Consider the following 14,487-nt stretch of genomic DNA (forward strand, 5'->3'; position numbering starts at 1 on the left):
GTGGGGCTGGAGGGGACCAGAGTGGGGGTGCAGGTTGTTGACTTGAAGCTCAGTATGAGCCAATAGTGGGATGTGGAGGTTGAAGAGGCATTGCAGCACGAGCCTGTCCCAAAGGTTGCCCCGTGCCCTGGCTGGGGAAGCTATGCCCTGCTCTGGGCGCCATGCCACAGCAAGCACTTTTTCTTGTTAACAAAAGTGATTTATGTTTCCTTTGCAGAACACTCAGAAAAGATAAATAAGCACAAAGGGGAAAAAAAGCAAATTATCCCCAATTTCAGTACCCAAAGATAGTCATTCTTCTCCTATATTTGTAGTCTGTTTTTTCACTCAATCTTCCATTTGATTAAAATATTTTCCTGTATTATTTTGTCATTTTGATAATTATATCAAATTTCACTGCTTATGAGAGTTTTAAGAGTACAAGCCAGTTTTTTTTTTAGTATTTACCATGCATATTAGGCATTTATAGAATCTTTGTAACTCAAGACGATACTGTGATCCCAGTTATACAAATAAGGAAACCGAGGCACAGTTGCCCGAGGCTTGCCCACACTAAGTAACTTGCCCTGTCAAGACAGCACACCCAATAAATGGCGGAGCCATATTTTGAACTAAGGTCGCCCTCTCTAGAACGCGTGTGATCTCCACACTGTGCTGACTGTCAAACCACGGCATGCCATCTTTTGTTTATCGTTCCCACTAGTGATGGTTGTTTAGGTTCTTTCTGACTTTTTTTTTTATCATTATAAACAATATTCTGCTGAATATTTATGTGACTTAAATATTTCAATTATCTTTGATTATTTAAGATCCATTCCCAGAAATGGAATTTATGGAACGAAGGGTATAAACATTTTTAAGATGTTTCCATGTTTTCCCAAACTCCCTTCTGGGAAGGCTGCTGTCAGGGGATGCCTCTGCCAGGAGGGTAGGACTGCTGAGCCTTACGCTCTAGGAGAATCCCTGACCCACTGAAGTTTGCCCATCTCAGAGGAAGCAGGACAATGTGGTGAGTGGAAGTGGGGAGGTTGAAGGGACTGGAGGTATTTAGCCTGCAGAAGTTAGAGGCAGGGGCCACACACATGGCTGTAATCAAATGTGTAATAGGCTGTCAAGTGGAAGAGAGAGGTTCGTCCTGAGGCCTTCAAGCAGAAGTGGACCAGGGGACCAAAGTTGTGGACAGCCATTGTCCTGTGCAGGAGCCATTGTCCTGTGCGGGGCCAGCGCACAGCCCTGGATGGAACAGGGTGGGTGTTACATAAAGGTTACACGGCCAGCTGCCACCCCTGGCTTGGGTTCCTGGAGGACGTGTGTATGGGGAGGGCCAGGACCACCCCCGCCACACTGTGCTCTCCTACAAAACATGACGTCTCTGAATCTTAACAGGGGGCTCTGCTCCCCACCCCACTCCCGCCTTGGGGAGCCTGGCCCGGCCTGGTACGTCTCTCTGTCTGTCCCCTCAAGAGCACAGCCTGGCTTGTGTCATGGTCCATACAACCCTTCCATTATGCATGAGGGGGACCCAGCGGTGAGCGAGTGAGCAAGCCGGCTGAGGGAGGGGCGAGTGGTTATTAATAAACAAGTGTATTGTGTGGTGTTCCATTCACGGCACTCTCACAGGACGTGGTGCGCCTGAGATAATAAAGCTCTGTTTATGCCACAGAGGGCTGTGGAGGTGTCCAGTAGGGGGTGACAAGGAGCAGGGAAGCCAGGAATTATTTTGATTCCACCCAGGGCAGGGCTGCTGTGTTTTCTCTGAGGCCGGCATTCAGGGATAGATGATCTTGCTGGGATTTTGCTCAGGCCTAAGTCTGCCAGCTGGGATGGCCTGGGGCCTAAGAAATGCCTAGCTTCCCTCCCCACCTGTCCCCATGGAGGGAGACTGAGAAGACGCTGGATGAACCGGACCACGGCTCCTTCAGGAGAGAGGTAGGATGGCCCACTCTGCCCTTCCTCTCGGCCTCGCATCCTCACCCCATTCCTCCTGCTTTGGCCTTCAAAGACTCTGAAGCGGTGTGTGCTAGGACTGTTCATACTTTCCCAACAAAGTTAAGACTGTGTTTGTGCACAAGGGCTGCAAGAATCTTCCTAGCCCAGGGAGTGGATTGGTTGCATGTTAGGATCTGAAATACAAAGTAGGTAGGCTTGAAGGGGAAAGAGGTGGTGATATTGGTCTCCTATCCTAAATGAGCTGAAATTTTAGGAGGAAGAGAGGCCAAGGACAAGGCTCCATAGCCCCTACATGGTGGGCAGAGGAGCTTTGATCTGAGAATGAGGGTGTCGGGAAAAGTGGGATGCCGGAGAGCGTTTTGGAAGAGGGAGAATCAGTGTTGTGCATCTAATTGTGAAGCCTGTGTTAACTCTCTGGAGTGTCCCTCTCCAGCGTTAGTTTTCTCCTATTCCCTCCTTCGGCCATTTCCTCTGGGCTCCACCATCTCAAACCAGCTGTCTCCCTCCAGCCAGGCCTGTCTGGCTGAGTCTTAGTGTCTCTGGATCTCAGGATCTCAGGCCAGGAATGCAGAAGCTGCTGGTTGGGAAGAAGTGAGAATAGGCCCTTTTGCTCTCAGCTGGCTTCTAGGGATGGAGAGCAGTTTCTGGGTCAGGGGAACCTTGGTTTCCCGTCACTTTGTGCTAAACCAAAACAAGAGTGAAGGCAGAGCCCACACAGGCTTATATCACCTGGCCTGGCTGATGATGTTCACTTTGACCTTTGGAAGTGGCTTTGGTCCAGAGCTACCCTGAGTTAGGAAACTTTTTCATCTCAAGACAGCTGTGTCCAAAGAATGTGTACTGGTTTATTGTTGGTTGGGAGGGAAAAAGCAGGCTGGTGGAAGGGACAGTGTGTCCTGTCCTCCTTGTGGGTACAGGGCTCCCTGAAGCAGGGATTTGGATCCAGTGACTTTAAAGTTTTGTTTGGGTTGAAGATTCAGTGACCGTACTTAACCCAGGAAGGGTTGAGGCTGTATTAGGGCCAAAGCAAACTGATGATCCCCGGTTACTCAAGTATTGCATGCCTGGCTTAGACCAGTTCAACCTTCCCAGAGGCAGCCAGACCTCACCCCAGGGCAGCGTGTCAGGAACGTCGCAGAGTGCTCCCTCAACCCTATGCACAAAGCAAACAGTATGGTTTTCCCTGAGCATAACACATCCTGGGGCCTGAGTGCCGCAGGGTGATGAGGAGACTCAGCAGAGAATTGCAGCTCCTTCCTGGACTCTCCTTGGCTCCTGCAGGCACTGTGGACACTTGCTTCCCATCCCTCACCCACGGTCTGAAGGAGCAGTGACTATTTTTAGAAGCCTCTGCATGCTCCTGGGAGCACTGTTTCTGTGATTCATTGCTGGGCTGGATGCACAGGAGCTAGTGAGACAGGTGGGGCTGGGGAGTGCAGGCTTGTGTGTGGTCAACTCAACTGCAGTCAGCCGGCTGGGCACCTGGCCTGGAGGAATGGCCCAGTGTCCTCCACCAAGCTTTTTTGGGGCTCCTACTGGCTATGTTGTAACATTGTCATTTGCTGTGGGAGGCTTCTGGAAGATGAGGGCCTTCGTCAAAGAGTTGGGCAGGCTGAGTCATCCTTGGACACCCCCCTCTCCGAAGCTGATGTGCTCAGGGTGCACCAGGAGGAATTGGCGAGATGGCCTCCCCCATGATGGCAACACTATCAACAACCGTAATCACAATGGCTCCTGTTCACTGAGAGCCTTCTCCACGATAGGCAGTGCTCTGAGCACTGGATATCTGTCTTCATGTAAACCTCCCAACAACCTGTGCCGTCTTCATTTTACAATCAAGGATCCTGGCCAGGTGCAGTGACTCACGCCTGTAATCCCAGCACTTTGGGAGGCCGAGGTGGGTGGATCACAAGATCAGGAGATTGAGATCATCCTGGGCAACATGGTGAAACTCCATCTCTACTAAAAATACAAAAATTAGCCAGATATGGTGACAGATGCCTGTAATCCCAGCTACTCAGGAGGCTGAGGCAAGAGAATTGCTTGAACCTGGGAGGTGAAGGTTGCAGTGAGCCAAGATTGCACCACTACACTCCAGCCTGGCAACAGAGTGAGGCTCCATCTAAAAATAAATTTTAAAATAAAATAAAATAAAATAAAGGATCCTGAAACCCAGAAAAGTTAAGCATGTTGCCCGGTGTCACACTGTCGGTGACTGAGCCAGGCCCAAGAATCTGCTCTCTCAGAGCCCCTATGCTTGGAACCTCTTGGAACCTGCTGCCATGTCGCCTCTCAGTAGAAGATAATAAAGTGGATTATTTTGGTGTCCTTAGGAAGGACTGAGGTCAGATGCAAGGAAATACTTCCTGACAGTGAGGGGAGCTGTGTGAAATGTTCTTCCTCTAGATCTTTGAGAGGCATCTTGCATTTCAGAAGGGAGCTATCTTGCGGGCTGGACTCTAGATTAAGGACCACTCAAGGGATTTTCTCTCTTGGGATTTTGGCAGCTCTGTTTTCTGGACCCTAGACCAGCAGTGGTCTGCCATCAAAGATGCTGGACCATGTATAAGAACAGGGACCAACCAGCCAGCAGCTCTGGGTACACCAAGTACCTGGCTGGGATTTGGAGTCCTGAGATAAGGCCAGGGAGCCCAGAGGACTCCCCAGGCTTAGAGAAGAAGCCCTAGAGAGAGAAACCACTCCCATGGTTTAGTGGACCTTTCATTTCTGCCTTTCAGCCAGATGTGCCTGTTCACCCAGAAAGAAGCCTTTGGCTTCTGCTGGGGCCTCTGTTTCTGGGCCTGCTACCACAGAGCACACAAGGAGCTAGACAGATCCCGGGGAATGCTTCGTTCTTTACCTAGGACACAAGCATCTATGGGCCATGTGTGCTAGGGACAGCTGCTGGGGGCCCTCCAAGCTGAGGCAGTGAAGAAGCCAGAGAAAAGAGCCCTCAGTGGGATTGGTGAGCCATCTGGATGGGGATGGGGGACTCTTGTTTGGCAGCCAGCTAGGCTGCAGTAGCTTTTCCTTTCCCTCTGTCACCCTGATCTGTAGCATGGCAGCAGCCTCAGAATGTGCTGGGGGTAGGGTGGGGGCTGTCTCTTCTCCCTCCAGGAGCTGCAGTGAGGAGCGGGGCAGCTAACACCCTGCAAGTAGCTAACACCCTGCACAGTGGGCAGATAGGTGGGGGTGGAACCAGACTGCTGGGGTCCAGTCCCACTTCAGCCCCCAGCTGGGTGACCCCTGGTTTCATCATCTATCGAGTGTGATATTAATAGCACCTGCCTCTTGGATTTTGAGAAGATAAATGAACTAATCCATGAAATCATTAGCACAGGAGTAGGAAGGAGGAGGCTGTCTCTGTCCAGTCCCATGCAGCCTTCATTCCCCTTCGTTCCTACCCAGCCCATACCTTCCTCCACTGGGGGACAGGCCCATATGCTGGAGGTGTCCTCACTATGTCTCCTGCTGCTCGGCTTGGTTCAGGTTAAGTAACCCATGGTCTCTGCTGGCTTCCTGCTGCCACTCCCTTTAGCCAATGCAGGGCCACATGCTCAAGTTCCAGTTCTCCTGCCTCTTGGGCTGCCTTTGGCATCATTTTGGGTCTCTGGAGGTGAGCATCATCTTCTGGTGTATGCCAGGTTTCTGACTTCCTGGATCTTCTTCACAACTCGGCAGTATCCAACTGCTTGAGGGCCTGGGAATGGAATCACGTGGCTTTATTCCACCCCCTCTGTCCTGTGACAGGCTCTCCAGGGCCCTGCCTGCCCCCCATTCCCATTCCTACACTTCCAACCCACCATCCTGGATGTATTTCCCTCCGCCCTCGGGCTCTGGGTCCTGATGGCATCTGCCCCAGATCCTTCCTGCCTCTGTCGGTGCCCTTCTCCCCTTCCCACCTCTGCCTGGGGCCTGGTCTGAATTGTCGTCTTGGTTTATACTTCTCAGGGATTCAAGCACACTTTGCATGCCTAAAGCAAACTCCTCTTGACATTTAAAGGAGGGCCCCGTGATAGAGTCAGCTCCATGTTTATAACCACCTTGGAAAAGGAAAGGTAACATTCCACTTTGCTGTAGACTGAATAAGGTCAAAATGAGAGGGGTGGGTGGTGGGGGCAGGTGGCATCGTACTTTCCGGTTATCCCTAGTCACTGCTCTGTTCTTTGACATGTCTTCATTTAGTCCCTCATTAAGCTGATGAGGCAAATACCACAATCCCCATTCTATAGATGGGGAAAGAGGTTAAGTGACTTGCCTAAGGTTACATAGCAATTAGGTAGAAAAGTCAGGATCTGAGTGTGGGTCTGATTCATTTTTTTTTTTTTAATCATTCAGCCTCTAGAAGGTAGGTTGGATAAGGTGTCCATATTGATATAGACACATCTGAATTTTGATTACCCTTAAACTGGATTTCTGACTATGAACAAATCCAAATCTCCTGTTCACATTGCTTCTTCCTCACTCCCCATCCCTTGGCTATGGGCTCTTCTCTCATAAAGAGGCCTGAGAGGCACTGAAGGAAGAGGGGGACCCCAGCCTTCCACTGTTTTCTGTCAGCCTCCAGGTTAGACCAGAAGCCCGGGGACACTATTGAGACTGTCTGTCTTTCAGAAGTCACATGTGCCTGAGAGGTGACTACATTTTGCTGGAGGAAGGGGAAAGAAGAACAGAGTGGGGAATCTGGAGGTGCCTGAGTCATACAGGATTAGAAAGCTAAGGTGCTTCTTTTCCCTAAAAGCAGGCTGTGAGGGAATATTCTACAAAATGATCACTGATTGTTGGGAGGGCTGGAGACATGCAGTCCAACGAGCTTGCTCAGATCTCCAGGCCCGGGTTCTCTTCTGAGCGCTCCTCCCACCACGCCCCTCAGGTCCCCTGCTGTGGGTTCTTTGTAGGAGAAGATGTAAGTGACATGGTAGTGGCCCTAAGCACACACCAGAAGTCAGTGATAGATACCAGCCACCCTGTTCCTCCCCACTCCCACAAATCTCCAACCAAGACAGGATGTTATTAACTAGTTTCTGAGGAGACATTTGGAACTCTAACTTCTATCAGCCTGAGGTGAGGTCTGATAGGGTCTTTGTTTGCCTGACTCTGAAATTCCAGGGTTGGTGGGGAAAAGTGGAGGGAGGAGGGGTCTGCAACCTTCTTAGACTCAGCCTAGAATTGCCTGGTAATACACAGTCATTTGGGATGTATTGTCTTTCTTCCTGAGCCTTTAAGATCTGCCTCCTAAATTACTCTTAAGGCATGGGCTCTCTTGCTTCATTTCTTAGGGATTTTTTTGTTCGTTCATTTTGTTTTTTTCTCAACTTTGAAAATCAACTGTATCAAGGTATAATTTACACTCAATAAAATGTACTCATTTTAGAGTACAGATGAGTTTTGACAAATGTATATGCCCCATGTAATCACCACTCCAGTCAAGGTGGAGCATATTTCTATTGCCCCCTAAAAATCTCCTCATCCAGTTTACAGTCCACCCCTGACCCACAGCCCCTGGATATTTTAAGGATGCTTTCAGCTGTAGGGAAAAAAGGATATAAACTAAAGCCAAAATGTTGCCTTTATGGTATATCTTTCCTTTCCTTCTTTTGTCATTATTTTCTTATTTCGTCATGGTGAAATATGCACAACATACAATTTACCATTTTTACTATTTTTAAGTGTACAGTTTGGTAGCATTAAGTACATCCACTTATTATGTAACCATCGTCATTACACACATCTTCAAAAGTCACTCATTCTCCCCACTAGAACTGGCCATTAAACACTACCTTCTCATTCTCCCCTCCTTCCAGCCCCTGGCAACCACCATTCTGTCTTCTCTCTCTGTGAACTTAACCACACCAGAAACCTCAATAAGTAGAATCATACAGTATTTGTGTTTTTGTGTCTGGTGTATTTCACTTAACATAATGTTGTCAAGGCTCATTATATTGCCACAAGTATCAGAATTTCATTCTTTTTCAAGGCTCAATAATATTTCATTGTATGTGTTATCAAGTGAAGAACTATGGTTCTCATAAATATGGAGAGGAGAGCTTTATTTCTTATGAAGAGTTGTTACCTGCAGACTAGGAAGCATGGCCTCTGGTAGAAACCAAAGGCAGGCACTTTGATGGAGGGAAGAGTAGAAAAGGAATTTATGCCAAATGAGTTGGATAAATAGATATGTAATATATTCATTTACATATTTATATGTAAATACTATTAAATATATAATTAATATGTACAAATATATTACATACATTTAATACCCTATAGAAGGAGCTGTGAATATTCACAAAGCAGAGGGTGCACACATGTGTAGTAAGCAAACATGCATGTTACTTACACCTCATGTTCACTTTGGGATGGAGACTTAACATTTAAATGCATTAAAATTAGGCTCTGTACACCCAAAGGTGAAGGGGAAGGCGTACAGGCATCCCATACCCAGCGTCTGTAAAACGGCCAGAACCAGTGCATGGTCGGTGGTCTCCTATCGGGAAGCAGTGCTGGTCACTTGTAGCAAAACTGCACAATGGAACTGGCAGGCAGTTGGTTGAAATCAATGGTGGAGCAAGTCTTTGGAAAGGGCTAGTTTCTATGTAATCTTTAGGAAGAAAACTCTAATGGTGGTTATTGAGGTGGGAGGTTTAATGAGGCATGTCTGATCTCCCATCCTGTCATGGCCTGGAACTCAATTTTTAAGATTTCTATGGGGGTCCTCTTGGCCAAGAGGGGCTCCATGCAGTCAACTAGGGGGCTTAGAATTTTGTTTTTATTTATAATACATACTACGTTTTGTGTATCCATTCATCCACTGATGGACATTCGGGTTGTTTCCACCTTTTGGCTATTGTGAGTAATGCTGTCATAAACATTGGTGTACAGCTACCTACTCGGGTCATTATGGCATTTGAGTGCTCCTCAGCTCCTCCTAGCAACTCCTCCTGGTTAAACCTGTCCTCTCACCGGGATCCCGGGTGGCATGCATTTCTGCTCCTCGCCTTCTGCCCTGTCTCGTTAGTGCCTATAGTAAATGATGTTTCCGATACTGCAGTCCTTGATGGGTACTTGCGGGACCAGGCTTCCCAGGCAATAGAGTTTGAAGTTCCTTTCTCCAGAAGCTTTCTTTTCAGTGTGTTTAGGTCTCTCCTGGCCACTGGCTGACTTCCGGGGTTTGATTCCATTAAGCTTCTTAGTGCAAGAATACAACAGAAGGAAAGAAAAGAAACTAAATGTTATCAAACATCTACTATGTCCTGCTTCAAGGTGTCAGCACAGCACTAAAAGCTTCATGTTCTATGGCAGCCCTGTGAGATAGGGTTGAAATTTGTTTCAAGGGCAAAGAAACAGAGCAGAGTCTCAGAGAGGTTAAGTCACTTGCCCAAACTCACAAAAGCCAGCACTCTTTCTCTACACCAACTGAATATTAGGAAATGCAGTTTTTGTCATTAAAAAAAAGTAAGGGCAAAGACCGTGATCACTTTTGCACCAACTTAATAACTCCCTGGTCTTATAAATGTGAATTGCTAGAGAAACTTCCTGGATGTTTTCTTTTACAAAGGAAATCAGGCCTGGAGTTCCCCTGATGGTTTAGAAAGAAAACCCCTTGGGCTTCTTTGCCCTAGTTCTGGTAAAATATGGAATTATAATTAAAGTTTTGTTTTGTTTTTCAAAATATACAAAAGTAAAGAGCGTAGGAATAATGAATCCCCATGTACCCATCACTCAGCCTCAGCCTTGATCAACACTTGGCTGATCTTGTTTCATCCAGCAGATTCTTCTCTTTGATCTGCGGGATCCTCCCGATTCACGTGGCAGCAGTTGGTGTGCTTTGGAAGAGGGTGGGAGAGTCGGCAGATCTGGGCACCGTGGAGCTAAATCCTTCCCAGCTGGAAGAGTGTTAATTGCCACCGGTTGGAATCCCCTCTGATGGTTCATTATTCATCTGCTTACTGAATACCATCCAGGAGGCAGGGGGACAGATCTTTGGAGAGGCCTGGCCAGAAATGGTGGGGTGGGACGCAGAGAGGCTTCCCTTTTGAAGAGCACTTTCTTCCTACAGTTTGATTTTTGTTGGAGATTCTTCTGGAAAAAACAGAAGGTTATATGAGGATAACCTCCCCCTTAGGGGCATAGCACTGAGCAAAGCTAATCTGAGAGCAGAAGTACGGACCGACCAGTGCAAAACAAGTCTGTGGCCTCTTCAGCTAGATCTAATGAACATTTTTATTTTGTAAATGAAATGTGAAATATCTTCAGTGTGCCAGATACTAGGTGCTGAGAATGCAACTATGACAAGTTGGTTAATCTGCTCTCAAAAAGTTTGTGGGACAAAAAAATCATAGTGAATGACTAACATTTGTTGTGTCCCAAAGTACTTTGCAGACATTTGTACATTGTCTCTTATCACTACTTGTCTCCCCTGTGAAACACTTGTCTGTAGGATAGGGTACAGTGATCTCTGTTTTACAGACAAGGAAACCAGGGCTTGGGGGGCTCACTGAACCCATACAGCTAGCAGGGGTGGAGCCCATGGACTTTGCTGTTGCTGTCTGTGCAGAATGAATGTAGGATGGGGAGGACCAAGGGTTCTGGGGGAGGACCAAAGGGTGGGAGAGAGGAGAGATGACAGGAACCATCTCAGGCTGCAGAAATGTGGTTATGTAAATATCTCACCAGATGTGCTTTCTCATAGGATTTGGGGGCAGCCAAATGGCACATTTTTCTCTTGACATTAGAGGACTGTGGGATTTATTTTTATTTCGAAAACAGGGCAGTTCTTTTGGAAATGGGAAGGAGTAAAGCCTGGAACTTGAGAAGTGCTCTATCCTGAGACTGCAGAAAGGGATGGAGAGAAGAGAATTCAGTTGGATTTGTTTGTTCTACTTTTATTTAAAAGATTTAGCATCTTTCAAGGGAAAAGAGCTGTGGGAATAGTAGGGGTAGTGTGAGGTATGATCTGGTTTGACCTCTGATCTGGTTTGACCTTGCTTGGTGATCAGATGGTTTGGGGTTCTCATACTGTGGGCTCTCGGCTGCGGGCACAGCTGGTGGTGCCAGCCCTTTCGTTCTGGGGTGAAGCGGCTTAGCAGGCTCATTTTCTGCATGGAGGTGTACTTTGTAAGTGTGAACACATTTTCTAGAGTCAGAACATAGACTCAGCTAGTTATCTCAGTAGCAGGGGGAGTACACAATTCATTTTAAAAGAAAACCTGTGAACCTCATTTCTTCTCATTCTAAGCAGCCCCTTATCCCTGTCCATCTTTAAGCCATCATCTATAGGGTTTAGGTTAGACTTAGCTCTACCGTAGTGAACTCAGAGGGAGGTGAACCACTGAAGTGAGGCCCAGGTTGGCTGAAATCTTTTAGGAATGGAGAGAAAAAGAAGTGTTAACTATTGGCATTTTAATTTAAATTTTTTGCCCCATTTTAATGTTTAATTTCTTTTTAACACTGAAAGCTTGAGCTTTTCACTGTGAGATGGGAGGAGGTTTCATCTGGTTCAGAGGTAGGGGAATGAAACCTCACAAGTTCCTTCCAGCTGTGGGATTTGGGGTTTTTATTTTTTCCTAGTTGACCCCACCCTGAGTTCCCAGGTGTTTTAAAAGCAAAATTTTATGCGGGAACTGCTTCAGAGAGAACCCAGAAGGAAGTCCTGTCTTTGAATGGATGCATTACGTCCACTTGCACCTTGCTGACTGAGACAGGGGACAGATGAAAGTGCATGAGGACATGTCTTTTGGGAATTTCAGGCCTCCCAAGCTAGCCAGAGAAATGCCTGTCTCTTCTCAGAATAAGCGAACAGAGTGTAGCGGCCCTCCTGCCCTCCCTCCTGGGACTGCAACACACAAATGTCGGTTGCTATGGATACAGGCAACTGAGGCTCCCCTGGGGCAGGGTCAGAGGTAGTGGCTGTTTGTGGCAGTGATACAGGGTGGTTTCGCTATGTTCTCCACGATGGTGCCTCAGCATGGCAGGCAGGGACCAGCTTTACCTGAACCTCCACTGTGGCCCTAGGGACCCCAGGCTGACCAGCAGGTGTATCTGTTGAGCCACCCCTGGGGGTGTGTGCACCTGAAGCAGGTGACACCTGTGCAGAGCCACTGGGCATTAAGTGATGAGTAGGGCACAATTCACGTTGGGGAGGCCTGTCTATTGGTGACAGATGCACAGCTCCTTCCTCTTTTTTCTGATTGTATTAAAAGTTATGGCAAAAACCGCAATGATGTTTGTACCAACCAAATACAGCCTGCCAGGCTAATGCTGGTAGTTCCTCCGCTCCCTGGAGCTTATTTCCAGGTTGGAGTCACTACCCAGTTGAACTTTATTATGAGTGGGGCCTTATCCTGAAGGCAGAAGGCAGCAGCAGAAGGCAGGGTAGAGCTTCTGGTATGAGAGGGGAGACACAACCTCTGCCCTCAATGAGCTTCCAGTCTAATGGGGAAACCATGGGTTCCTGAACAACACAGGATAGCAGACGAGACAGAAAAGGAAAAACCCATCAGTTCCTTGTTTCTGACAAAGATTCTTTGCTTGACCAAACTTTAGCCAGGCTCCTGAACCTTCTGCTAGGCCCACCTTGGCACTTTCTTATAAAATCCAGTTTTAGCCAGAACCCTGCTAAGTCGGTTTAAACAAGAACCCCCCACCCTGGATGGCTGCTCACCCTTGATATCTGACCAGTTTCTCATCCTCCGTCACTCCCCGTGATCTCTGATCACCCTGGCCTGTCTGCAGCGGGAATCCTGTCTGGTCTCTTAGCCGGAACCCCCCTTGCCCCTGATGTTTCCTCTTAGGAATTTTCCATCCACTGACCCCCACCCTGCTTCTTGGCTAGAAATTCCCACTCACCCATTGGGCTAAACTATCCAGAGTTTAGCCCAATCTTTCTCCCCGACTACAAGACCCTGTTTCAGTGCTCCCTGCACCTATCCGGATGGTCCTGAATGAAGTCTGCCTTGCCATGCTTTAACAAGCAGCACTGGATAATTCTTTTCTTTAACATCTCAACCCACCCCCTCCCCCGGCCATGCCTCCCTTCTTGCTTCCCATAAAATCAGACTCACCTACATGACATACAAGGCACTGCATGACCTGCCCCTCCCTACCCTGCCCCGCGGTTCCCCCTGCTCTGCCAGCCTGTCTTTCCCTCAATGCTCCAGCCAGCTCTAGCGTTGGGGTCTTTCCTTTTTCTTCCCTCTGCCTTGAGCTGTTCCCACCATCACCTCCCAGTCCACTCCTTTATTTTATTTAAGTCTCTCCTTGATATGATTTCTTGACCACCCTATGTAAGATCCGGCCCTCCTTCCTCCCCACACTCCTTTCTCTTGTTCCCCCCGTGTATTTCTTCACAGCACTTCCCCACTACCTGCACTTATGTCTGTTTATTGCTTCATGGCCTATCTCCCCCACTGGAATGTAGGCTCTGTGAGTGCTGGGACGAAGTCTTGTTTACCCCCGAATCCCATTGCCAAGAGCATTGCCTGGCACCTGTGAGGCCCTCAATAAATATTTGATGAATAAGTGAAAACTGGAGCTCAGTGTTTCTCATGGAATTCTGGGAGAATGTTTACCATGTGCTTTTGTATGATTTTACCAGTTAAAAGACAAAACTTCTCTTTTGCAATTCTAATTTGAAATTGAAAGATATTTTTCATTAAAGTAGATTTTGGTTTCTTAAGATAGTGTCTCTCACACTGGGGCATATAGACCTCCGGGGGTTCTCGGGTATGCTCATGAGAATCTGGGAGATACTCCTTCCTTTGGAATATGCCTACATGTGAGTCCAGTTTGGGAAAACCCGTTTATAGCTGCTGGAGGCCATGGATAAGGGCTGAAGGTAAAGGCTAAGGGCCAGAGGTAGGGTGTGTTGGAGATGTCTCCGGAGGACTTTCTAGAAAGCAGATCTTAAACAGTAGTTACAAGGAAGGGATGGGCCTCAACACAGGATAAAATGGCACTGGGTGACTTGCACTGAGGGCTCAGCTTGTGTGAATGCAGAGAAGCCATATGGGGCAAGCACTATGGGCCATAAGGGGCTTGGCTGAAACACGGCTGCCTGGCTGAAAAGGAGTTTCAACTCGGATAGAACAAGGTGCGGAGTTAAGTTGAGGGCACTTCAGACCCCAAAAGTCTAAATCTGAGTGACAGCTGTGCAGGCTGAGTCTGCACTGGAGCAGTGACCCATAAACTCTGCTTTCTAGCCCCTTCCCCATCACTTACATCCCATTGAAGTCATGTCAGTGTGAAGGCCCCTCCAGGGATCACTGACCCCGCTCTGTGGCCTGTGCAGCTGGAGTGTGGAGTGTGTGTGCACAGGAGTCAGCTGGCAGGTGGAAGATGACCCAGCCCTCTGGAGGATGGTCCCCAGCTCACCAGCTTGCAGTCCTTTGTTTAACTGGGAACCTAGCAGGCTAGAGGTCAGCATTTTTCTTGAAGACTGTCAGAGCATGCCTGTAGCTGAGGAGGAGCAGGGTCAGATTCCCAGGGAGTGGGCCAGGATAAGGTCCCATCACCACTCAGCTCTGCACCATCTGCAGT

The 14,487-nt window shown here is 47.9% G+C and overlaps 1 protein-coding gene across 28 annotated transcripts in view; it reads left to right on the forward strand.

The window, feature by feature from the left end:
- The window catches only part of NFASC (neurofascin), a 201,811-nt gene that overhangs the window by 46,085 nt on the left and 141,239 nt on the right, over positions 1 to 14,487 (forward strand). For 20 of the 28 annotated variants that reach the window (XM_012459379.2, XM_012459359.2, XM_012459373.2 and 17 more), the window contains exon 1: positions 1,700 to 1,929. The exons of the other annotated variants lie outside the window; for them this stretch is intronic. In XM_012459379.2, coding sequence (XP_012314802.1) covers positions 1,898 to 1,929 — 32 coding nt within the window. In that variant the 5' untranslated portion in view covers positions 1,700 to 1,897. Of the gene's footprint in view, positions 1 to 1,699; positions 1,930 to 14,487 lie in introns of those variants that run through there. 28 annotated transcript variants of the gene reach the window in all.

Source organism: Aotus nancymaae, unplaced genomic scaffold (assembly GCF_030222135.1).
Source record: "Aotus nancymaae isolate 86718 unplaced genomic scaffold, 86718_ANA_hifiasm-v0.15.2.pri h1tg000039l, whole genome shotgun sequence".
Lineage (NCBI taxonomy): Eukaryota > Metazoa > Chordata > Mammalia > Primates > Aotidae > Aotus > Aotus nancymaae.